We start from the raw sequence: 24,190 nt of genomic DNA, 5'->3' as shown, positions 1-24,190 counted from the left end.
TTGGTTTTAGAATGCTAAATTTCAATTTTAAAAAAGGAAAAAAAAATGTGCTCATCTGACACATCATTGTAGATATTTGCATGGCAAACAGAGACCACTTATTGGAGAGATGCTACGATAAACCCACACGCACCTGCTTCTTACATTAGCAGGACTAGGTCTCAGCTCTTCTGGCACCAGCTTAATTTCTGTGTTTCTACTCATCTTTGATACCTATTTTTATCTCTTGAGACGTGAGTTTGGGTGTAGGTTCCATCTTGTTTATTGAGCTGCTGCACTATGCACATCACAACTACGCGGTAGCCCCCCTAACCGTGTACAACCTTCCTGACTTGTGCGCATTGGCAGTTAGGTATCAGACAGGGGCTTCTCCCTCACCTCCCCGGCTGTGGTGTGGGAGTTGATGGTAATCTTGCAGGAGCCTCCCCCGTGGCAATACACCGTGGACGTCATTTCCTGCCTATGGATCAGAGCTTCTATTTCATCTCGGGAAGGCACAAACTCTCTGCATTTGGTTTTCTTGAGAGATTCATAAATGAAGAGGGAGTATTTTTCCATCTCGGTTCCTGGAAACTGTTCCCGTATCCTAGGAGACAAACACTTCACTGTTAATTGCTAGACTGAGGCTGGCTGGCGTCTGGGAGCCTGATGCTTTCAACGCACCGCCCACGAAGGCACCGAGGGGGCCCCCCATGGTGCAGAGCAAACACCAGCCGCTTTCTGTGGTTTTGTTTAAATGCAAACAATAAAAAAAAAAAAAAAAAAAAAAAATCCCAGCGAGCCAGGGCTGGGTAGGGGGAGCAGCTGCAGGCTGCTGAGAGCCATGTCTCATAACGCTGGATGAAACTCTTTTTTCCATGGGTCGTCAGTCTGAATCAGAATGTTTCTACCTATTTGATCTGGATCCAAATAGCCAGGCTTCCCCCCCACCCCATTTATACAGGTGGTGGTAATTAAATGGACTCCACGTCTTAGATGTTAGGACACTACACTGAAAGGGACCCGGTCCCTGCCACAGCCTTGTGCGGCTTGGAGAGGATGCTGACCCAGTGTCGGCTGGTTCAAGGGACCCACGAGTGTGACCCAGAGGTCTGCAACCACACTAGGCGTCTTCTGTTTCCCGTCCTCACCCTCCGAGCCACATGGCCACACGGCACCTGCGTGAGCACCCGGCTCGGGCCGCCTCGTACCTTCTCAGGTGGAAGCGGAGGTACTTGAGGATCCCCCGGCTCGGCAAGAAGGTGCAGCTCAGACACGTCAGGATCTGCCAGCTGCAGAGGTTGCCCACGCTGCCCGGATGGGGCACTTTGTTGGTCTGCTTGATGAGCTGGCAGAACAGCTCATCCCGCAGAGGGCGGAGGTCATGCCCCGTCTGCAGGATGCCCTGGATTATGGGGATGGGGTCAGACATGGCTTCCAGTTGCTGGAGGGAATTGAAGATCTTGATGGCTTCATCCTGAAGGGTGGTGTAGCCTTTGTCTTTGAGCACTAGGAGAAGAACACACACAGAAACCTTTACACGAAGGGCCTGGTCTTGCTACAATCTGAGCAGCACACACACAAGGGGAAGGAATGGGGATAGACGGTGGCTTCGTGACGCGGTGCTTACCACGTTCCCTGAACCTTCGAATCAGGCAAACAACACTATCAAAACACAGAGGTGGGCAAGTTATGCTGTTTTGTTATATAACTGAACTATTTTATTCTACAAAACGCTTGCTTAAAAAGTTGGTCGGTTGCCAAACAGGTTCCCGATTTGTAATGTAAGACTCTCAGGATCTGGTTCTCTAGTAAATTCAGGCAACTCTGAGTTCGCAGGAGGGCTGGCATTTCCTGCCTCCCTTTAAAATTGTTCTTTTAGGGCGCCTGGGTGGCTCAGTTGGTTGAGCGACTGCCTTCGGCTCGGGTCATGATCCTGGAGTCCCGGGATCGAGTCCCACATCGGGCTCCCTGCTCGGCAGGGAGTCTGCTTCTCCCTCTGACCCTCTTCCCTCTCGTGCTATCTCTCATTCTCTCTCTCTCAAATAAATAAATAAAATCTTTAAAAAAAAAAAAAAATAAAATAAAATTGTTCTTTTAGTTCAACAATGCATACATCACCACAGGCAACAACGCTACGTGACCAAGCTAAGGAGTGACGAGGGCGAACAGAATCGTGTCCACCACGGAGTATGGGAGGGGCCGGGCACTCACAGTTCAGGTTTATGTCTCCGTAGGGCAGGGGCAGCAGCGGGGAGTGCAGGGGGTGGTGCGTGTGGCGGAGGATGGGGTTCCGCTTGTAAATCTGCTCCACCACATCGGAGTTTAGGCAGTTCTCCTTGAAAACAGAGGACCCGGTAAAGCAAGCAAGCTTATCTAAAACACACGTGTGTACAAGAACAAAAGCATCTGTATTCCTTTTTTCTTAAAAATTTTTTTTAGAGCACGAGCAGGTGGGGAGGGGTAGAGGAAGAGAATCTCAAGCTGACTCCATGCCCAGAGTGGAGCCAACATGGGCTCGATCTCACAACCCCGAGATCATGACCTCAGCTGAAATCAAGAGAGTAGGAGCTTAACCGACTGAGCCACCCAGGTGCCCCAGCATCTGTGTTCTCCCACACATGAACATTTTCCAGCGTCTAAAGCATCCATGAGATACTAGAGAATCTAGCGTTAATAATTTCAAGCACAGAGGCACCTGGGTGGTTGGTTAAGCATCCTACTCTTGATCTCAGCTCAGGTCTTGATCTCAGCGTTGTAAGTTCAAGCCCCATGTTGGGTTCCATGCTGGGCATGCAGCCTACTTAAAAATGATAATTCTGGGGCACCTGGGTGGCTCCGTTGGGTTAAGCATCCGTCTCTTGGTTTCGGCTCAGGTCATGATCTCAAAGTTGTGAGCTCGACCCCAGAGTCTGGCTCTGTACTCAGTGGGGAGTCTGCTTCTCCCTCTCCCTCTCCCCCTCCCTCTGCCCGTGCACTCTCTCTCTCAAATCTTTAAAAAAAAAAATTCAAGCACGAAGATACCCACAATCTGTCTGAAGACAAATCACAAATCACATTTTTCTCACACAGCTCATTCTGTTCATTTCATGTGTATATATTTTCCCCTGAAGATTATATATACTTCAAAAAATTAAAGTTCTTTTGCTATTTCGCCATCAAACATTTAGCAAACCATGTATTTTCATCTATAATTCGCTTAAAAAATACATTGTTTTCATTCTTTACTTGATCTTCTGTATTTTCTCTATACCTGAAAATTACACATGTTGATGTTATTAGAGAGACTGTTCAACATGCCTAACCTCTTTCCTGAAATTTAAGAGATCCCTTCGTAGAAATTCATCATGTACTTATGCTCCTAAAATGTTAATTTGGGATTCGAAAAAGGCAAAGTTCCTTTTAGAACGTTAAATAAACAGAAAAGTTGGGAGGAGAGGTAATAAATCATTCTATCGTGGTAATTCCACTATGAAACTCCTTTAATAACACCCAATTGAAAGCCAGGAAAAAAAAAAACTTTATTTCAACAATTCTGTATGGGCTTAATTAGGGCAACCTAATTTTTAAAAAAGGACTGTTCCATATTTGGAAAATTCTGTACTCTTTTAATGACAGATTTCAAATTAGAGAACGTAAGAATAGATAAGACACAGCTTTGAAGAGAAAGTTCAGTGATGTGTTTTCGCTTTCTCAAAAAAAAAACAAACCTTCAAACTTTTTTTAATGCTAGAAATGGAATTGCTAGTATTTAGCATCCTGGGTTTCATGGAAAGCTCTGCAGAGTTTTGGAGAATACCTGACTTCATGGAATTTAGCTCCAAATACCCAGAAAATACACCACTTTGGAATCCACAGGCAGACTTGAATTCAGTGGGAAATGATATCCTATGGACATATTAGACCTCTCCCACCTCCGCGAAGTCTACCTTGCCTCCTGGATCTGATGAGCTAATTTCCTTTGATGTAGATCAGTAAACACCTGTCTTGCTAGCATTCTCAAATCTTTTCTGTCACTGTTCCAGCTCTTTGCTTGGTACTGGGAATCTATCTGATGGTAACTAAGAGGAACAGCAGTAAAAATAATCCCCTTGACCTGGTTCTGCATCAGGGACTGACCAGCTACGTGAACAACGCAACCGGAATATTCCACGTCTCTGTTTCCATTCCTGAAAAATGAGTGTGGCATCTCCGTGCATGGCTGCCATGTAATTATCCGTTCAATGTATACTCCCTGAGCAATTCATCTTTATGAAAAGGGAATTACAATTTAACAATGTCAGTGTTGGTCCAGAGACTTGGAAGCTTCCTGTGAGTTTGGAGGTGCCTAATAAAAGATTCCAAGTTTTCTAGACCAATCCAGGTTGCTGGTGATGCCCGCTGTGTGGTCCGGTCACTATACAGTAAGAGGAGAATTACTGTGTTGCTCCAAGAAGGTCCCCACCCCAGGGCTCAAGGGCATCCTGTGGCAGCAGGTCATCCCCACACAGGTCACACCATGTCCCTGGGATGGGGAGCCCTACACCCCAAACCACAGACCATCCAACATCCGGGTTTGCCTCGGCAGCATCATCTGACGCCTCCCTTAAGACAAAGTACTTTTAGTGTCAAATTTCACCTAAGCACTCACATTTCGATTTCTAAAAGCCGCAATATTCTAACAGAAAATTAATCAAAAGTTAGTTTTGTTCATGGAATAAAAATGGAGCTTGACCGGATGTCCCAATGTTCCCAGGGGGGTGGGGTGGGAATCCGTGAGCTACTGGGACCCAGCCCACGAGCTTGGGTCCGCCGTACCTTGATGTCCTGAATCAGCTGCTGGGTGGGAGTGTCGATCGGGGCCTTGGTGTCTGTCACATTCTGGATGGCGCTGGACCACCTGGTGGCCTCGTTGAGCAGCTTGGTGTAGAGCCGGTAGCAGTGCTTGCGACCGTACACAGTGACGTTCCAGTAGCCTGCGGCAGAGCACACGCGCAGCGCGTCACCCTCCGCACCACGGCGCGCCGCCGGGCACCCCGGCAACCGGGCAACCCCTCAACGGGGCACCCCGGCAACCCCTCAACGGGGCACCCCGGCAACCGGGCACCCGGCAACCCCTCAACGGGGCACCCCGGCAACCGGGCACCCCAGCAACCAGGCAACCCCTCAACGGGGCACCCCGGCAACTGGGCACCCCGGCAACCCCTCAACGGGGCACCCCGGCAACCGGGCACCCCGGCAACCCCTCAACGGGGCACCCCGGCAACTGGGCACCCCGACAACCCCTCAACGGGGCACCCCGGCAACTGGGCACCCCGGCAAGCGGGCGTTGGGAGCCTTCTCGTTACCCAATTCAACAATTCTCGCTGAATTCCCAAGTGTGCGAGGTAACCCACCTATCCACCCACACAAGGAGCTTCGGGATGAGATGCAAAGACAAACATAAAACAGTGAAACCCGGGATTAAATATATCAATGGTACAACAGGGGTTGCCTGGGCGGCTCAGTGGGTTAAGTGGCTGCCTTCGGCTCAGGGCACGATCCGGGGGTCCTGGGATGGAGCCCCGCGTCCGGCTCCCTGCTCGCATGGAGCCTGCTTCTCCCTCTCCCTCTGCCTGCCGCTCTCCCTGCTCGTGCTCTCGCGCGCCCTCTCTCTCTGTCTCAAATAAAAAAAAAAAAAATCTTTAAAAATAAAGAAATGGTAACATTTGCTCTGAAAGAAAAATAGGCAGAAACTAAGTCGCTTTCACGGGTCTGGAACCAAAGTGACAATGCTTCCCCTCCTTTTCTGACGCTCCTTCTCCCTTCCTGTTTGTTTCCTTTCCTTAGACTCTCCCTTGAGAAGAAAGCACTTCTGCTAAGCAAGCAGTGTGTGTGTGTGTCCTGAAACAAGCGGTCATTTGGAACAGAGGAGCTATATTTAAAAAAGCATAAAATCTGGGCGCCTGGGTGGCTCAGTCGGTTAAGCGACCGTCTTTGGCTCGGGTCATGATCCCAGGGTCCTGGGATCAAGCCCCAGATCCGGCTCCTTGCTCAGCGGGGAGCCTGCTTCTCCCTCTGCCTCTGTCCCTCCCCCCTGCTCATGTGCGCTCTCAAATAAAAAAATCTTAAAAAAAAAACCAAAAACAAAAACAAAATCATAACTAGCAACAAAACTCAATTGAGAAATATTTTCATAATACTGACAAGAATAAAACTAAGCTAACATGACTGCTTTTTATTCCAGGTTAATAAGCTCAGGGACAGTCAGGATTGAGCCTTCTTGGGCTGTGTCAGGACTCTCACCCGCACAGGCATGGAAAAGAGCTTGCCACAGGAGAATCTTTGTTTTTGTGTGATTGTCCTAAGAACACCTGTGTAACTCAATTAAGCAGGAGCTCTTTACTATGGGTTCAAGACTAAGTGTCCACAGAGCTAACCACAGATGGCCTCAGAAGATAAATCAAGAAGAAATGAGCTTCTTTTGGGGGGAAAACCGCGGCACACACCCCAGGCAGCAAACTCATTCCCTTGGTCGGAGCAAAGCCAGGCTCGTATCGGGCACGGGGCCCTGTTACCTGTCTCTTTGAAGATCTTCTCGTCCGGAGGCACCACCGAGCAGAGGCTATTGAGGACCAACGTGCCCAATTTCAGAGCATTCTTCTCGGAGCTCTTGTAGTAATCCAAGGAATTGTGGGTGAGCACAAACCACCGCTTTTTTAGTTTCAGTGAAGACATTTTTGGACTGTTTTTTACTTCTTTGTGCAACCACCCTGGAAAGAGAGATTAAAATGTCAATTAAAAACGACAACAAGAAACCCCAAATACCAAGTAATAATTTGCGGGAGGCTTACGGGTGGGTCCTACTTCTACATATTAGCTGGAAAGGGCCATCCATGACTACTTCTTACGTGATTTTTTTTTTTTTTTTAAAGCAACTCCAAGAGTCAAAATTCCTCAGAAAAGCTGCTCACGCGGGAAATGCTGCAGTATCTACGCAAAGGAAAACAGAGCTCCATGACAAAGCAAAGCCGTGGTGGCAGTCACCTCTCACAATAAATTCCTGGCCCTCCACTCTGGTGTCCCCCTTGGATCTCTGCAGCAGCGTTATCCAGTGATGCATCTCCTCCGGCGTATCCGCGTTACAGTGGAGGACCCGGTTGGCCGTGATGATCACAAACGAATTGGGTCTGAGCAACAGGGCGGGAAGGAAGCAAAGACTTAGCTCTACCGGCAGCATCACCTGTCTGAACCAAGATCAAATGCCTTTTTCCTGGCGTATGGTCACAGGGATTGAAAACTGCAGTGCTGTTTGTATTTTTATGCTAAGGCAACTCTTGCTCATTTCTGTAAGATTTATTTTCTGCATCATTAACCTTTAAAGTTGGAGCCACACATTCTGAAGGCCCTGGAAGGGAAAAGATTTCTTCATGCAAAACTTTCCAGATGACACTCGGTTCAGGGAAAGCTCAATAAGGTGACGGTGGGGGAAAATTTTTTTTTGATGCCTCTCCAGAGTAAATTTCTTTCTGCCTCTGGGTATTGCCTTGGATGATATTTCTGTGGGTCGGTAATGAAATGTCAGACACCAATAATAAAAGAAGATCAGTAAATAGGTGTAAACGGAACATCTTATGCACTCGATTATGCTTGCTACAAAAAGCCACCTGGGTCCATGTGTTCAAAGCAATCTAGCAAAGGCTCATTTCCCAATCAGGGGTAACATAATAATGGAAATTTACTTTCTCCCCCATCTCTTTGTCTGGCAATGCCCTGAGTCTCTCCTAGGCCCTTGCTCCTACTAATTCCTGCATCTAACCACTTAAGCTAGTGACTGTGAATGATTTCTTACAGGTTTTCAAATGTTTACAGCAGCTAAGTGCTGCAGAATTTCAAGAAAAAGCAAGATTAACGGGACTGTAGTAGACAGGGAAAGACGGGTGCTCTTTCAAAACAAAAGACTTTTCTATAGTCCGGAAGGGAGAAGGGAGGGCACTTGAGGGAGAGAAGGGTCTGAGCAGTGATGGCAAGTTCTATGCATGGATCCTCATATACCCAGCCTGCTACAGAGAAGGGGTTTAGGAGGAGACAGATGTAAAGAGGGTGGGAACCTGACCCTCGGAATAAAATCTGGGCCACTGACAAAACATACTTGTTAAGGTCTCCGAGCCAGGTGTAGGATGGCGCAGGGCGATACCAGAAATAAAGGGTCTATGATTCAGAAGAGCCTCTGTCAAGGGGCTGATGAAGACTCCACATAATTCTGCCTAGTTGGCACCATTTTTCTTGTCAATTGGAATACATTTCTATTCACTTTCTAAAGCTATGCTCCTGAAGGCAGAAGCCAATTTTGATTCTTACTTGGAATTCAAACAGCAGTGACGAAAAATAGAGAAGATAAAGACAAAGGTCAATAGCACAGAGTCCTGAGGGCATCCACGAAGCTGATTTCCCTTCAAAAAAAAAAAAAAACCCCAAAACCCAAACATGCTACCGTAAGGGCACACATAAGGTGGAAATGTCAAGGAAAAATCTTTGTGGTTTAATTTATTAATAATCTACATATAAGTTACAATCAAATCTTTTTTAAGTTCATTATTAAGTTTAGAAAAGGGAAAGACACCCTTCCCTATGCTGGAATACTGTTTTCCTAAGCAGACATTTTCTTCCTCCATGAATCCTGGATCGATCCCTGTATCCAAATGAAGGATATTCCTCTTGTGCGTATGTTTTTAACTGACTGTTTAAATTAGGTTTCCACAGTCTCCCCCAGCATCCCAGAGGTACCCAGAGAGCAAGACTTCTGGATGGTGTAAAACTGGGCACAAAGAAAGAAGCCTGGGACTGACCAGGTGTCAACACACAGCCCAGAATCATTTCATGGCCCAGAAAAGAAGAAAGTGGCCCAGAAGCAGAGAGAGCTGGGGGAGGCTGCAGGTTACTAATTCCATCTGCTAAGAGTCACATCCCAACTTACCTATCGGGGCTATCGGAGGCACACACGGAATCAATCAGCCCCACATCCAAAGTGCCCTGGAAAGGAGCAAAAACGGGGGAAAGAGAACCACTTAAGAACAGCACATATGACCATAACATCCCTAGGTTACGGCTCTCTAAAGAAGCAAACAAAAAGCACTCCTCCTTTCTGCATTAACTGTAAAATAATGGCTATCTAAGATAAGAAAGGTCCCCCTTCAGTTGGTGAGTACAGTCTCTACTCCAGACCGGGCAGAATCTACAGTTCACTCATTTAAAAAAAAAATTATAAATGAATCTTTATCTTGTTTTTCAGATACTTTCAGTGAAAAGTGTTTCAAACTTCTTTCAACGTACAGATTTTCTTACACTAGGACCCATCCCTAAATTTAGACACACTCCACTAAGAAACTTTGACGTGTTCTTAGGAGAAAAGAAAACTTTATTTCTAAAATATGATTGTATGGTTCTCTACGTGTCCAGCATAGAGTGAAGCCTGAAAGAACACAAGTTCGAATTCACTAAGGCCTCTGAAGGGAAGTATGATGTGCTTTCATGATTTCATAAAACTCGGGATTTTTTTGTTGGTGGTGTTCTTGTAACGGTTTAAAGCAGGAGGACTGGAATCTGTTACTACGTATAATCTTCTTCAACGAATTCTGTTTTTCTGCATGATTTTCAAACAAAATATTCCTTTAATTATTACACTTTTACTTTAGATTGTCTAGAAATTCCCAGGCCCCTCGCCTCCCTGGGGATGTCTCCCTCCACCCTGCGACGCTCACGCACCACGGCATTTTGTGGGTTCGCCTGCTCGTCGTGCATCTCCCGGATCTCCTGGTCGGTGGATGCATGGACCTGGCTCAGCACGCTGAACCACTGGCTGTGGGAAGGAGAAAGTGACTGTCAAGGAGAGGCCAACGGCTGGATTGGCAACACGGTGACCAATGCCCTTCTCCACATTCTCTGTAAAAATGACATTTCCTCTGAGCAACTTTGTTTTTAATCTGTCTACACTCCTCGTGGGTAAACGTGGGTTTCATGCTACCAATGGACAAAGGTAGAAGCAGCAGCCAAAGTGCTTTAGATACCAGCTGCTGCAATTTCAGATCAACAGGAGATCCTCTCCTCCAGCTGCCCCAGACCTCTAGACAGTGAATGGAGGACGACGAAATCCTAAGTGCCACCCAAAACACTAATTCAAGGATCTTTATTGAGGATGTTATCTATAACCTAGGGAATATTCAAGTGCCTTTTCATTTCTTAAAAGTAAATTCCAAGGTAAGAAGGCCAATGTCGTCAGAGCACCATCTCAAGATGGCCAGTGAGGTCGATCTTCCCAGCTCGTTTCCAGGATGGGGTTTTCAGCCACCTGATAGGATTTCTACCTAAGTAAGAATAAAACCATAGGAAAGCTGGAAACAGGAAACAATTGCTTGAAGTACAAAGTGGAAAGGTTTTTTTGACTGGAGACCTCTTCTATCTTCACCTCAAATGAGTTTTCTCACTTACAGCCTCATTAGAATCAAACAACAAAGGAAAACAGGTCAACCCCAGAAAAGTCAAGCTGAACAAAAGTCATGATGTACCTAGAAATACAATATAGGCTTGAGGAAAAATGACCACAAATAGCCACACATCCGTCCGTCCATCCATCCATCCATCCATCCAACATTTATCAAGCAACTATAAAATGTAGGAGGTGCCAAATGTGAGATGCTAGGGACAGCCTTCTCCTGCAGACGCTAATAAGACATATATACACGCTCCTACTAAGTACGGCAGAGGACAAAGTATTTGGTGTCTATGATGGGATATTTAAGCAAAAAATGTGTTTCTACACATTTAAGTCATGTCTCTATAGCAAAGCACTAAAATCCATCTCCTGTGATTCCTAAAGGGGAAAAATGTGACTCAGAGCTTGAAAATAGGCAACGTCAACAGATTCCTAGGGAAACCAAGGGAAACATCTCAATATACACTTGCTTCATCAATTCTGATTAACTCAAAGGCAAGACTTAAGTCACTGTTTTATGAAGCTCAAAAATTTCCCAAATCAAACACTGAAAAACACGTATGTTCAAGATGTAGGCCACATGGGATCTCTCTCTCCCTCTCTCACACCCACACACGCGCGTGCGCATGCACACAAATAAAATTTGCTGGGCTTTCATTCTGTTCAGGTGACACTCTGAAATTTACAAATTTCTCCTCCTGAATCAAGTGTAACTCCATCTGAAAAGGAATTTAAAAAAAAAGTGTTCTACTGGTCAAGAAAAGAAGTCCTCAGTTCAACTATCTCAAATGTTGGGGCCCCTGGGTGGCTCAGTTGGTTAAGCATCTGACTCTTGATCTCAGCTCAGGTCTTAATCTCAGGGTCGGGAGTTCAAGCCCCACCCTGGGCTCCATGCTGGGTGTGGAGCCTACTTAAAAAAAAAAAAAAAAAAACCCAATGTTAAATTTAGCAGGTTCGTTATGGCACAAAAAAGAGAAGATGGCTCCCAAACGCTGGGCCTATAATTCAGCTGAGAAGCTGTAGGCATTCCATAGACCACAACCAACCACAGGCGGTCTCTAGGAGTCCCAGATGGAATGACGGAGCTATAATTCCAGGTTTGCTTGTTTTTCCAGTCTGTGTCATAATTTATGGATCCAAGCAGGGTTTTAGTTTGTTCCCATGGGAAGAATTATTTTCTTTGCCCTTAATGATGCTACCATGGTGCTCTATCAACTCAAACATTCAAAGGGCAAAGGGATAGTAGCGAAAGGCACTGAGAATTCATTACAAGATTCGAATGATTTTGGAGCTCAAAAGTAAAGGCTATAGACTGAAGATGCTCCCTGGCATTGCTGGGGGGGCGGGGTGGGGGGGGGGGGACAGATACCTCCAACACAGCCCTGTGGCTCACAAAGCAGCAGGAGAAAGAGAGGCTCTGCTGTATCTCATCCGCTGTGTGACCCTGTGATGCATCACCCTGGGGAGCAGATACCAGTTCTCTCCTTTTTTTCCACAGGTCCCCAGCACGAGGATGGAAACCTGAGGTCCAGGAAAGTGAGAACACTTGATCCAGCCAATGGACACCAACCACAGTGTCCTTTGAGCTTGGTCGAAGATTTAAGCTCCTTAAGAAATATAAGAAACGTAATGCCTCCATTCAGTAGAACTGAGCTTCTGTGACTTTACAAATTATACTCCCCTTTCTCTTACCTGAGTCTCCTACTCTGTAAAATGTGGGTCCCGGTAATAATGGTAATAATGCTATTAACCTTGTAGGGCGGCTGTGAGAATTAAATGGGTTAATATATGTGAAGCATTTCAGAATATTGCCTGAAATACAGTAATTCTCTTACTGGTGTTAACCATCTCTTCTGTCCTACTGAATTCTTCAATATGAAGACCCTAAATGCTCCTCGAAAGCCACAGTGCTATCATTTATTTAAACAATCAGGGGTTAATGCTCTTGCTTTCTCAATCCTTAAGCAAACACAAGCTGTTCCCTGTCAAAGCTCAGAAGCTTCCAGAGGGTGGGCTTGCAGTTCTGTGTGGTTGCATGGTTCGCATACGCTGCAGGGGACAATAAAAGCCTGAGCCGAGAAAACAAGGGGTCTGTCTAGTGGCATTCAAAGCTGGAAATCCTGGGCTGTGTGTGGTACTTGGGACACCTTAGCCCAGTGAAAGACTGCTCAGGGGACAAGCACGTCAATCTGATGACTCAGTTCTTCAACCATCCTAACAGAAAAGCCCAACTAGAGAATCAAGGACAATCTTTTCAGAGCCGCCACCCGGCCTGAGCAGGAGTGAGGATGCAGTCTGCAGGCAGCTGACAGCTGTGTCTCACCTGGCATCTTCTGGGGACTCGGCGATCAGGTGGAAGGTCCTATCGGCCATGATGATGTCAATCCCGTTCTCTTTGCTGGTGTTATCTATGATCTCTCTGCCAAGTAGCAAAAGCACCAAATACACATTAGGATCACAGAATCCTTAAGAGTAAGCAGGAAAAGCCATTTCACCAAACTGAGGACGGAAGTTGGAAACTGTAACCGAAAAATCAGACACCCACTTCAGTCTTGCAATTTTTTTTTTTTTTTTTTTGGAAATGATGAAGATCCCTGTGTCCTCCGGGGGGGGGGGGGGGGGGGCGGAGACGGGGTCTTCTCTGCTTTTAGAGAGAGAGAGGAAGTCTCACCCGGGATCAGGGGTAGGTGTTTCCTTGAGGTCGGTAGAATACTCTAAGGAGAAGTCTCTCTCCTCACTCTGGCCCACCCAATGCCCGCCCCTGCTGAGGCCTTAGAAGGCTTGGGGCAGTTGCCCCCAGTCTGGCCCACACCTTCCCTTGGCTCCTCTCAATGCCCTACAATGGGAGGACCCCCACAAAGCGACTAGTGTGGCTTGAGCTCTTCCCCGGTCCTCATGGCTTTCCACTACAGTTGAAGGCCTTGGCTGACACCTCTGACATACTCCACCTCATATGGGCACATTATTTTCATTGGGGGCTCTGGGCTGAAGAGCAGAGTCTGGGTGTTTCTGGATTTCAGCACCATCTTGCTCTCATCCCAACATGGAGGTTTAAAATCGGTGGACCAGGTTAACAAGATCAGGGTAAAACACAAGCAGATGTTGGCACAGAAACAGAGGTGGCCAAATAGTTGATGAAAACGGGGCTTGGGGATAAAGCCATCTTGCTTTGCCAACTGAAGGAGTATAACTCTTCACAGTACAATATTCATTTTACAGCTATACAACCGAACAGTCTAGTTAGAAAAAATAAGTATCTTAGAGCTAGAATCACTGAGACAAGATAAAATATTTTTAAAGATCAAGATGGTGAGAATTCCTAGAGCAGTCTGTGACACCCTTTCTGAGCAGGAAGAGGTGATAGATGGGCAGGAATCAGCCAAGTCTCGGGTCACAGAGTCTCCTGAGCAGGACTCCAGGGAAACTGTACAGACCATGTCATCCTGGACCAGCCACTCTGCCTCTCAGGAACTCGGCAACCTTGTTCGTAAAGTGAGAGATGGGACTGTGATCTAGCTGGAAGGCTGTGGTTCTGAACCACCGTGGCCCACACGGTCCTGGGAAACATTCAGAAAACACAGGCGGCAGCGGGGGGCGGCGCCTCTCTTCAGGGTGGGGCCCAGACACCTGCCCTTGTAAAAAGCTGCCCTGGACAGGGAGTGATGATATTGTCAGGGTCACGATGCAGTATCTGGAAACTCTGTAGGATAAATGCGGTGGCATCTTCAATGACAGCGAGTCCATGAAGAAAATGACGGGGAGGGGGGAATGTTGTATAAATTACAAGAGATTCGAGAGATCTGTCGATGGATTAAAAATTATAAGCCTTATTTGGATTCTGATTGGAAGAAATAAACCAATCCAAAGCAGCAAGAGCACTATCACCTCCATATACAAGACAACTGGGGAAATCTGAACATTGACTGGAGTCTGGGTGATTGAGAAGTTACTGTTATTTTTTTAAATGTTGTCACCATAATGTGATTATATATTAAGAGTCTTAATCTCTAAGTGTATACTCAAATATTTGGAGATAAAATTCTGATGTCAGGAACTTGCTTTACAGAACACAGCCTGTAGGGGGAGCAGTGCGCGTGGGGTTACAGATGAAACACAATGGCCATGGGCGGGGAGGAGGGCAGGTGGTCACAGCTGAAAGCGGCCTAACAGCACAGGGATTTCATTCTTCTGCCTGCTTCTGCATAGGACTGAAATTTTCTGTAACAAAACATTTCAAAATATAAAGTGGATACTTTTAATTAATGCCAATAAAAAAACCTTAATGTGGTGAAACCCTAACAACTCCTTGCCTTCCCTCTGCAAAACAGGACAGAAATGGCCGAGTAAGAACTAACGTCTCCTTAACTCTGTAATTTTCACAAAGCACTTGGAGAATAGGGCCTTTTATTAAGCAGCACAGAGCAAGGTGCATGAGGATTATACATCAGTTCCCACCAGGGAAATTCCCTCTCTGTCCCCTCCTCTGAGCTTCCTGGCATTTGTGGGGGAGCCTCCTATAGGGTGAATCAGGAGGAACATCAGGGATGCAGGGCTGAGAGGCAGAAGCACACAGCTGTGTCATGCTATGGAAATTTCCTGTAGGATTTAGATTCATAGCCCCGCACACTCAAGCCTGTGCTGGAGCATGGGCTCCTAACACACCCCAAGGGCAGCCTGGAGAAGTCCAATACTCCACTGTCTGCACTTCGTTATTTGCCCTTAAAATTAAATGCATAGAACACTCTCCTCAACTTCCCACACTTTTTAATAAATAATGTTCTAAAGTCACTGATGCTGGTTAGAAACAAAACACCATTTTCAGGTCTTGTGACTTTAGGAGTTAATCTCCTGTCTCAAAGCTTATTTTACCCATTTTCTAAATATGGTGATTGTTTGGTTTTGAGTGGAATAATGGCTAATGGTTATCCCAAAGCATTTAATGTATAGTATCAAGTTACCCAGCTGCCGTGAAGTCGAACAATTTCCTGAAAACCTTAATTTTTAACCCAAATAATAGGTCCTCAATAGTCCAGTGCTTTGGTTCTATAAAAGGGTGGCAGCAAAAGGGCGTGTGCTGGATTCAAAGCCCGGTTCTGTTCCTCTCACTGCTGGATACGATGGCTGGATTATCCCACGAAAGTAAAAGATAAAGGATTCATTCAAAAAAAAAAAATCTCTAAGAATGAAGGGTATTCAAAAAGTTAAAAAAAAAAAAATGAAGGTAGTCAAAGGTTACAATCTCCAAGTTACAAAATAAGTCCCGGGGCCATCATGTACAGCATGAGAGAATTAGTTAAGAATACACCTATCGCCCATTTGGATAAAGTGCTAAGTGAGTAGACCTTAAAAGTTCTCATCACCAAAAAAAAAAAATTGTTAACTGTGTGTTAACAATTGTGTTAACAAGTGTTAACAAGTGATTCCACCTTGTGGAATCACTCCGTTGTACATCTGAAACTCACATGCTATATGTCAACGACACCTCAAAAACTACAGCAAAAACCAAACACCTCCAGATGGGCAGTCTGCTTCCAACTTAGCAACCTGTTGTGGTGTGTTGATCAGTAAAAGCTTTTGAACCCACTGTTCAATATTCGAGGATCCCTGCACACAACCAATCACATCCCCACCAGGACCAGCACGCATCTTACCGAGAGCCAAGGCTCTGAACGTGACCATGAGAAGTGAACGGTTCACAAAGTCACTTCCCCAGGCCCCTAACAATTCAATCAGCTCAAGTGAATGACTGGGACGCACGTGACGCCTACTACAACCTACTGCGTCGAAGACCGCGGGCCAGGTGGCTTTGTGGGCATCGACATGAACGACTGAGCAGCCCCAGAGCACCAGCCCACTGGGCCACCTCCAGGGTCCGTCAACGTACTTGGCCGTCCGGACCTCCAAGGTGCCTTTGAGCTTCTCCTCGCTGTCGTTTTCAAAATACATCAGCTTGGACTGGCGGAGGACAAACCAGCGCTTCTTCCAGTTCCGCCTGGACAGCGTGGAGGAGCCCCCGCCTTTTTTGTGGAGCCAGCCTTGCTTGAGGGCCTCCTGCTTGGAGCGGAACCACAGGAAGGTTTCATCCTTGAGGACGCACCAGCGGCGTTTCCAGGAGTTCATTAAGCCACCTGTTCCCCCAAGATAGGGTAGGGAGGGGTTTGAGAAAAGTCAATCACACTGCATGACGGCATCAGTAGAGGGTCTCAAGGTTCAGCCTATCCTCCACTTTGCCCAACCGCCGTGCCCCCAGACACCCCCCGACAAAGCATGGTCCCTGCTGGCTTGTGTTCAAGGGGCGGTGGGGCGACGCTACGCTATGCTAGCTTGGTTGGATTACACAACAATGCTCTCCCTTCTTTGCAGCTCCCACTCAGCTGAGAAATCTTGGTGAGATGCTGGCAGAAGCACAAATCATGAGCTGACACTTTAACCCCGGGATGAGTCGAGATGCAGCGCAAACCATCTCCGAACAAATGGATCATGCTTATCTCCAAATGCCCCAGAGAGGAGAAATTAGTTTAAAATGGTGTCAAAGTTTACACACATTCCTTCTTCCTTATTTGGTCAATGGGGGGGGGGGAGGGAGAGGGGCACAAGACTTAAAACTTCCATAGGAAAATAAAAGAGGCCTTTTTCGGATAAACACATTTTTTTCAAAGAAAAGTATCATCATCTGAAAATCATTTATATGTAAAAAGTGTAGATTTAGGACATGAAACGAGAATTAGCTGTAATTTATTGAGTAGAAAACACTTCAGTAAGAGAAGTAAAACAAGGATATACGTATATCTTTTACAAGATAAAAAATATTTCTAAGAGGGCACCTGGCTGGCTCAGTCGGAAGAGCATGACACTTGATCTTGGGGTTGTCTGAGCCCCACACTGGGCGTACAGATTACTTAAAAATGAAATCTTTAAAAGAAACTTCTAATATTTTTCTAGCAGAATAATTTTATCTTAGTATTCTAGATTTCCAATCAAAGATGAGATCTGAACCACCATCAATCAAAAAATCTCTTAAGGAATCCACTGAAGGACACTGAATCTACTTCAGTAATTTATTATAAAGAGACGAGTTACATTTTTTGATCAGCCAGTCATAAAAATAAGGCACAGGTGAACATGGATCCTGAAAGAATAAGGAAAACGCTTTCTTTTCCAGATTGGAGGTAGCTTGAACACGGACCTTCTCAGATTAATTTCTTCAATGATTGCTTCAGTGAGCATAGAGCTAAACCTCACAGTGAAACCGATGAAGCAATGGCAACACTACTTGGGGTCTGGCGTGCAAGGCACTTGCTTTCGTTGGACACACCGATGCCCTTTCTTTCTTTGGGGGAGAGAGAGAGAGTGCGTGCACGAGCCGGGGGACAGGGAGAAGCAGACTCCCCAGTGAGCAGGAAACCGACATGGGGCTCGATCCCAGGACCCTGAGATCATGACCTGAGTCAAAGGCAGGCGCTTTACGGACTGAGCCCTCCAGGCACTTCCCCCCACCCCATGCCCCTTCTTAAACCTAAAGCATGGTCTCCTGGCTTGGCTGACAAGTCTGGGACCACGCCACGCTCCAAGGTGGTTTCCTAACAAACTACAAACTCGCCAAGGGATACCAGAATCAAACTTCTTCTTTCTGATCTGTGGCTTTAATCTGGGTTTCTCAAAGCAAGCCCAGAGGAAACTGTAGTACAAAGTTATTCTATGATCTTACTGTCTTCAGGTGATAAAGGTTAGTGACGTTGTAGGAGGACAGATGGGGACTACGGCTTCTAGTGCTGAGCACTGAGCAAGGTGTGCAAGTGCTAATTCATTACGTCGTACACTTGAAACAAAGATAATACTGTATGTTAGTTAATACTTTGATTAAAAAAATGTTTTTAAACAATAAAGGTTATTGACAGTTGTTCTGAAGACACAGATTATACCCGTTATCACCCATCACCTCGAGTTTACTCCCTCTATGGCTCTTATGCTAAGAATGGGACTCACCCCCAGCAGCCCCTCTCCAATTCTGGGTGCTCTCTCAATACTTCACCATTTAGAAAAATCAATCAGTGCTACTAATTTCCTAACTGCAAACCCTTTAAGGAGACTATTAGGCTGGTGCAAATGCATTTATGCTCAAAATATAATCTGGTGGCTCGATTTTCTTTATCATTGGTTTCTCTCAAATGTTTGGTCACAACTTTATAAATAGTTTATTAAAAATTAAATGACGATGTGTCAAAGGTTAGAAGGTGATGCATTTATAGGACAACTTGTTTTATTAAGAGGAGTGTGCCAAATATTCACTTGTTTACCTTCTTGGGCTCTTCATGCTTTAATCTTAAGATTTTAATGCTTTGAATAGATCTTTATTTTTTCTAATCTTATTTGTTTTAATCAATTATGTCATAAATCCAAATGCCATAGAAGAGTGACTTATAGGGAATTCTAAAGCTAACTTAGGGAACTAGAATTAACTAGGGGTGGGGGAAATATATACTACTAATAAAAAGCTTATATTTATCCTGAGAAATGAATGACAAAAATCTTAAAATGCTCTGATTTGATACTTCTTAACTTCTGATTTGTGACTAAATTTTTTCTTTTATTGAGTATTCTAGTGAACACTTGATTACTCAGTTCAAAATTTTCAACCTTTTTCATTCTAGCACACCTATAAAAATTTCCACCAACCAATGACTTCAGGCAACAGGAAGATCCCCTGTAAACTAAACCTTTGAAAAGCCAGTGACTGATACTCGTAGCTAGACTGATGTTGAGGATGGCGGCGGGGGGGCAGAAGCAGCAAAAAAAAAAAATCACATGAAAATAAAAATGTAAGTGAAGAACAGGAAAACTATCAAGGTGGAGAAGTAATATGAAAAAAGATAAATATGCCAGTAGGAAGGAGAAGCAAAGGCAAAGAACAGAAGAAACAGGGAAAGGGTACACAGAATAAAAATTTTTTCATGGAGGGAAACAGAGGGTAGGAGAGATGGCAGTGGAAAAGAAAGTGAGGAAGAGTCAGGAAGACAAACCTGCCGACAGAGAAACGGGGAAGGGAAAGGAAAGGAGGGGTGGCAGAGTGAAGGGCATCACCAGCGGGATGATGGTTTTGGTCACCCCTGCCCATTCCCCAGATCTGGACCTGGCTCCTCATGTAGCCTGGAGCCGTGAGAGAAACCAGACAGACCCTTCTTTCAGGGATCCATGTGAAACTCCTACCAAAACCTGGTGAGGACTGTGGCTTCTCATGATCCCTGTCATGGATTTAGAAGTCAGAGTTGAGGGGTGCCTGAGAGGCTCAGTCGGTTAAAGTGTCCAACTCTTGATTTCAGCTCAGGTCATGATTTCAGGGTCGTGAGATCGAGCCCTGCATCGGGCTCTGTGCTGAGTGTGGAGTCTGCTTAAGATTCTCTCTCTCTGCCTCTCCCTCTGCTCCTCCCACCCCCACCCAGCCAAATAAAAAAACTTAAAAAAGAAAATATAAAGTATAAGTCAGAGTTGAGAACATGAAGGAGGCATGACCACAAGGGCCTAATTAAGTTCCTTTCCAGAAGGAGTATGCTTTGAAGTCCTTAAGTATTAAGGGCCAATACAAGACATTCAAAGTTTAATAGCAGTCAAAATATACAACCCAAGTCCTTGTCATGAAGCGCGGGGTAGACAGCAGGTGTCATAAGCAGTCAAGGCACGGTGCACCCGTGTCTCAGATCTTCACTTTTCTCCCCTGTATAGGAAACCCTTCTAGGTTCTCTCACACTCCCGTGGGAGGGAAAGGTGCAGTGTATCATTATAACAGGCTACACCAACTGCGGCAGAAGCGAGAGAGAGAAAGGAAAGGAAAAGTGTGTGTTGGCCGGGGCGGGAGAGACGTAGGAAGAAAGGAAAGGAGCACAGAGATGAGATAGGGTGGCCAGAGAGAGGAGACAGGGCCTGAAGACGGTGACAGTGGCTGCATCCTCTGGCCTAATGCTGTGAGAATCCAAGCAGCGTTCTTTGTGGTATGATCATGTCACCCCTGGCATCCCTCATTCACCTCAGAGGACCTAACGCCAGGTGGGGGGCCATGGAGAGTGATCTTCCTGGTCCCCCTCAATCAGCCTCCATGAAAACAAAACCTCAGTGGTCCATGGCTCTACCGCACCCCCCTCCCCAGGCGCCCTGGGGACACGGGTCCTACCTTTCATGTATAGAAAGCTGTGGAAGTAAGGCAGGGTGACACAGCTATACACAGAGTCCCTCCGGTAAGAAAGTTCATCGTCTGTATCAAACCTAGAATCAAAGTCCTCTTCGCTGTCTTCAAACTGGACAAGAAGGAGAGAGCTAATGGTGAGCCAAACAGAAAAAGCAACAAAAATGCCCAGCATCTGTCAACATTAAAAAAAACCCCAAAACCTGGCAGAAGCAACAGGAGGATTCATACCATTTACAACACAGGGTGGTCATCAAAAGAATTACAAAATACCGACCTGTAAGGTCAAATGATCCATCGAATCGATACGATGCGAGACATACTTTAATCCAAAGGCTGTTCTAAAAACACTCTGCTGTTCAAGGGTATAATTTTAATCAAACCATACAAGAGTTAATTCCCTTTAAATTATAAGGATAAGAATACTTTCAAGCCTTAGAAAATCAAGGGGCTATTTAAGGCAGAGCCAATGGGAAAAAATAAAAGTCAACTATAAATAAACCCATATGCTAGAAAGAGCAGGTGTAAGCCATTAACGGGCGCAGAACCAGGTAGAACACGCTGGGGAGTGGACCTCGAAGCCACCCGAAGTCTAGACCTTTCTCCCGTGTGTCCTTGGCCGTTCTAGTTCTAATTTAGGGCGAGCTTTATTTCCCCACCTGCTGGGAGGCCACGACAGACACAGCTTGAGTTCCCATGTGCAATGCCAGTTTTCTTAGGCGATTCTGGGCTCTGTGTTCAACCTACAGCAAGCACATCAAAGCTCCATCTACTAATGCGATTGCTTTTGGCCAGGGAAAGGGCTTGAGGATCATCCCCACGAGCCCGACTCTGAAACCTGGGCTCCCCCGGGGCGCGGATCACAGACCAGGTCCACCCTCGCACCCCACCCCCCAGGCCTCCGCGGGCCATACTCACGGAGGACTGCGCCCCTTCCGAGCTGAAGCGGTACGCGCCCGAGCTGTTGTAGGTCCCCACGGAGCAGCGGTAGTCCGGGGACCACTGGCTGCCGTACGAGTTGGAGAAGGTCACGCTGCTGCCCGAGGTGATGGCGCCGTCCTCATAGTCGTCCTGGTCGTAGTCGTAGTCGCCGTCCGGGGAGGGGAGGAGGCCGCCGCCGCCGCCGCCCTGGGGCATGCAGTAGGCGGGCTCCCCGTTGGACGAGCCGTGCTCCGACGGGGCGAGCAGCACCGTGCTGTCTGCGCTGGGGCTTGTGGGCACCACCGTGTCGTTCATGTAGGGGTCCTCCTCCGACGACTCGTCGCTCGTGCGGATGCCGCTAGTTCGCTGGTCCGAGTGGCCGTGCTCGCTGGGGTTGGGCGAATCCTTGAAGGCGTCGTCGTCGGCCTCGAAGCCCTCGTCCACCTCCTCCTCCGGGTAGGGCTGGCTGAAGTTGAAGCTGGGCCTCTCGGCGCCCGCGCCCTCCGCCGGCCCCCCGAGCTCGGCTGAGAACTCGCTGCCCACCGACAGGGAGCGCTCGATGTTGCGGACGCACTCGTCGATCTCGTCGAAGTTGAGCGACTCCAGGAACTCCTGCGCCGCTCGGCACGCTTCGTCCTCCAGCCGCCTGAGCTCCTCGTCCCGCAGCTGCTGCAGCTTCTGCAGCGACGCCTCGGTCAGGGACAGCTCCTGCCGCTCCTTCATGCGCTGCAGGTCCTCGATCTCTTTCTCCAGGCGCAGGATCTCCTCCACCTGCTTGTTTTCTTTCTGCTTCTCCAGGTCACAGTGCAGTCCCGCTTCCCTCGTACTCTTCTTCTGCAAGGCTTCCTGCTCTTGCTGCTTCCGGGCGGCTTCCTCCTGGGCAGAAGAGGAAGGAAGAGGTCAAGGGTCACTCCAACCAGTACCAGCATCGCTCCTTCTTTGCAATAAAGAACCACGAGGAGCTGTGCTTTCTTTCTATGGGCTGAACTGTGTGCCCCCCGCCTCCTCCAAATGGACGATGTTGAAGCCCTAATCCCCCCTACCACAGAATGTGTATTTGGAGACAGGGCTCTTAAAGAAGTGATTAAGTGAGAATAAGGCCATGAGGTGGGCTGTAACCCCATCTGACCGGTCCTTACAGATGGAGATCCGGACACACACACACAGAACCAGGGATGCATGCACACAAACGCAAGCCCACCTTCGACGAGAAGGTGGCCACGTGCAAGGTAAGGAGAGAGGCCTCGGCAGAAAGCAAACCTGCTGACCCCTTCATCCTGGGGGGGTGTAGCCTCCAGAATTGTGAAATAACAATTTAACCCACGCAGGCTGTGGTACTTTGTTATGGCAGTACTAGCCAACAAATACACAGGTTACGGGGGTTTAGAGAAATGATGCTTAAAACCTTAGACATTCACAAAGTTTTACTCAGTTGTAGCGGGTTGCGCATCATCAGCATCTCCTTTAAAATTCTTCTTCTTGTATCTTTATACTTTATTTTCATTTTGAATCCTTACATCAAAGTGTTTGAGGTGGGAAGGAAAGGGGCAGATAAGATGGCACGCGGTCAACAGCATTCTTTACCTGTTGGGCGCGGAGCTCAGCTTCTCTTCGTGCCCTCTCTCTTTCTCTAAAAACGTAAAGGAAAACGATGGTGAAAATAACCAAAAGCAATGAAAAGAAAAAAATCCCAGAAGCACATTTCTGAGAGAGCGCTACCTTTTTAAAAGATAACTTCGCTAAAGACAATTTAAAAAGGATGAAGGATGGACCCTCTTCCTCTGGTCAGTTGGCTCATTCTGTGCATGAATAAAAATGCACAGAACTCGGTCTTCAAGGCTGCCAAGGAATTTTATAGCCAAGCCACCAGGAGGTAATGTTTCAAATAGAAGGTTCTGCAGCATCCACTGGGAATTCTTGCTGCAAGAATGGATATTGACCTTAAAAAACTTTCAAAAGGTGCCCTTCTGCTTCGTCCGAGCAAGAAAGCTAGTGGATACCTCTCCTCTTCGTCCCGTTTCCTCTTCTCTTCCTCCTCCCGCTTCTCCGCCAGCAGGCGCCTGTAAATTCGCCGAGCAATCTGACCTCGGAGTCGCTTCTGGAAAACTATGGCTGCTTTCTTCAGGTGCAAAAATCTCCTCCTCAGAAGGAATGCTCTGTAATTCTTCTGTATGATCACTACACAATACAGGACCTTTCTGTATTGCTTTCTGAAAATGGAAAACAAAACAGCACAACAGAATAGCTGTTGAGGTAATGAGGCTCCGAGCTCTTCAAATGAGTTTACATTAGTGCTACAAGACAAAAGAAGAGGGCCGAGTTCTGAACGTCTCATTACAGGGACGGGAGCGAACAGGAGGAGGCCCCTTTGGACAAAACAAAACGGAAGGAAAACAAAAGAACAACAACAAACAAAACTAAAGCAAGAACCTTATCATTATCTTCGCTAAATAAGCCCATAACCCCTAATGCTGACTTTGAAGAGTCCTGGGAGAGGTTGGATTGTAAACAGCTCCAAATAAGATTTGATGTCGTCTCCCGTTCTCATGAGGGGGAAAGAAAAAGGCCACAGCAGGATGGTCTTCAGAAAATGGAACGGCGTGGGGTTTCAGAGCAGTCAGGTCCGCAGAGATGGACAGAACTCTAGCGCACAAGGCAAGAAG

The 24,190-nt window shown here is 46.6% G+C and overlaps 1 protein-coding gene across 2 annotated transcripts in view; it reads right to left on the bottom strand.

Annotated features, from left to right (window-relative positions):
* MYO10 (myosin X) overlaps positions 1–24,190 on the bottom strand; it is a 207,941-nt gene that overhangs the window by 7,345 nt on the left and 176,406 nt on the right. For both annotated transcript variants that reach the window (XM_027604910.2, XM_027604909.2), the window contains 14 exons: positions 23,528–23,737; positions 23,112–23,157; positions 21,525–22,403; positions 20,595–20,718; positions 16,314–16,557; positions 12,753–12,848; positions 9,703–9,796; positions 8,915–8,970; positions 6,985–7,127; positions 6,516–6,710; positions 4,777–4,934; positions 2,194–2,317; positions 1,191–1,488; positions 379–586 (listed from right to left, as the gene is read on the bottom strand). In XM_027604910.2, the coding sequence (XP_027460711.1) occupies positions 379–586; positions 1,191–1,488; positions 2,194–2,317; positions 4,777–4,934; positions 6,516–6,710; positions 6,985–7,127; positions 8,915–8,970; positions 9,703–9,796; positions 12,753–12,848; positions 16,314–16,557; positions 20,595–20,718; positions 21,525–22,403; positions 23,112–23,157; positions 23,528–23,737 (2,875 nt within the window). The remainder of the gene's footprint in view (positions 1–378; positions 587–1,190; positions 1,489–2,193; positions 2,318–4,776; positions 4,935–6,515; positions 6,711–6,984; positions 7,128–8,914; positions 8,971–9,702; positions 9,797–12,752; positions 12,849–16,313; positions 16,558–20,594; positions 20,719–21,524; positions 22,404–23,111; positions 23,158–23,527; positions 23,738–24,190) is intronic.

Source organism: Zalophus californianus, chromosome 5 (genome assembly GCF_009762305.2).
Source record: "Zalophus californianus isolate mZalCal1 chromosome 5, mZalCal1.pri.v2, whole genome shotgun sequence".
NCBI classification, from domain to species: domain Eukaryota; kingdom Metazoa; phylum Chordata; class Mammalia; order Carnivora; family Otariidae; genus Zalophus; species Zalophus californianus.
This window is presented reverse-complemented; position numbering and strand designations above follow the sequence as displayed.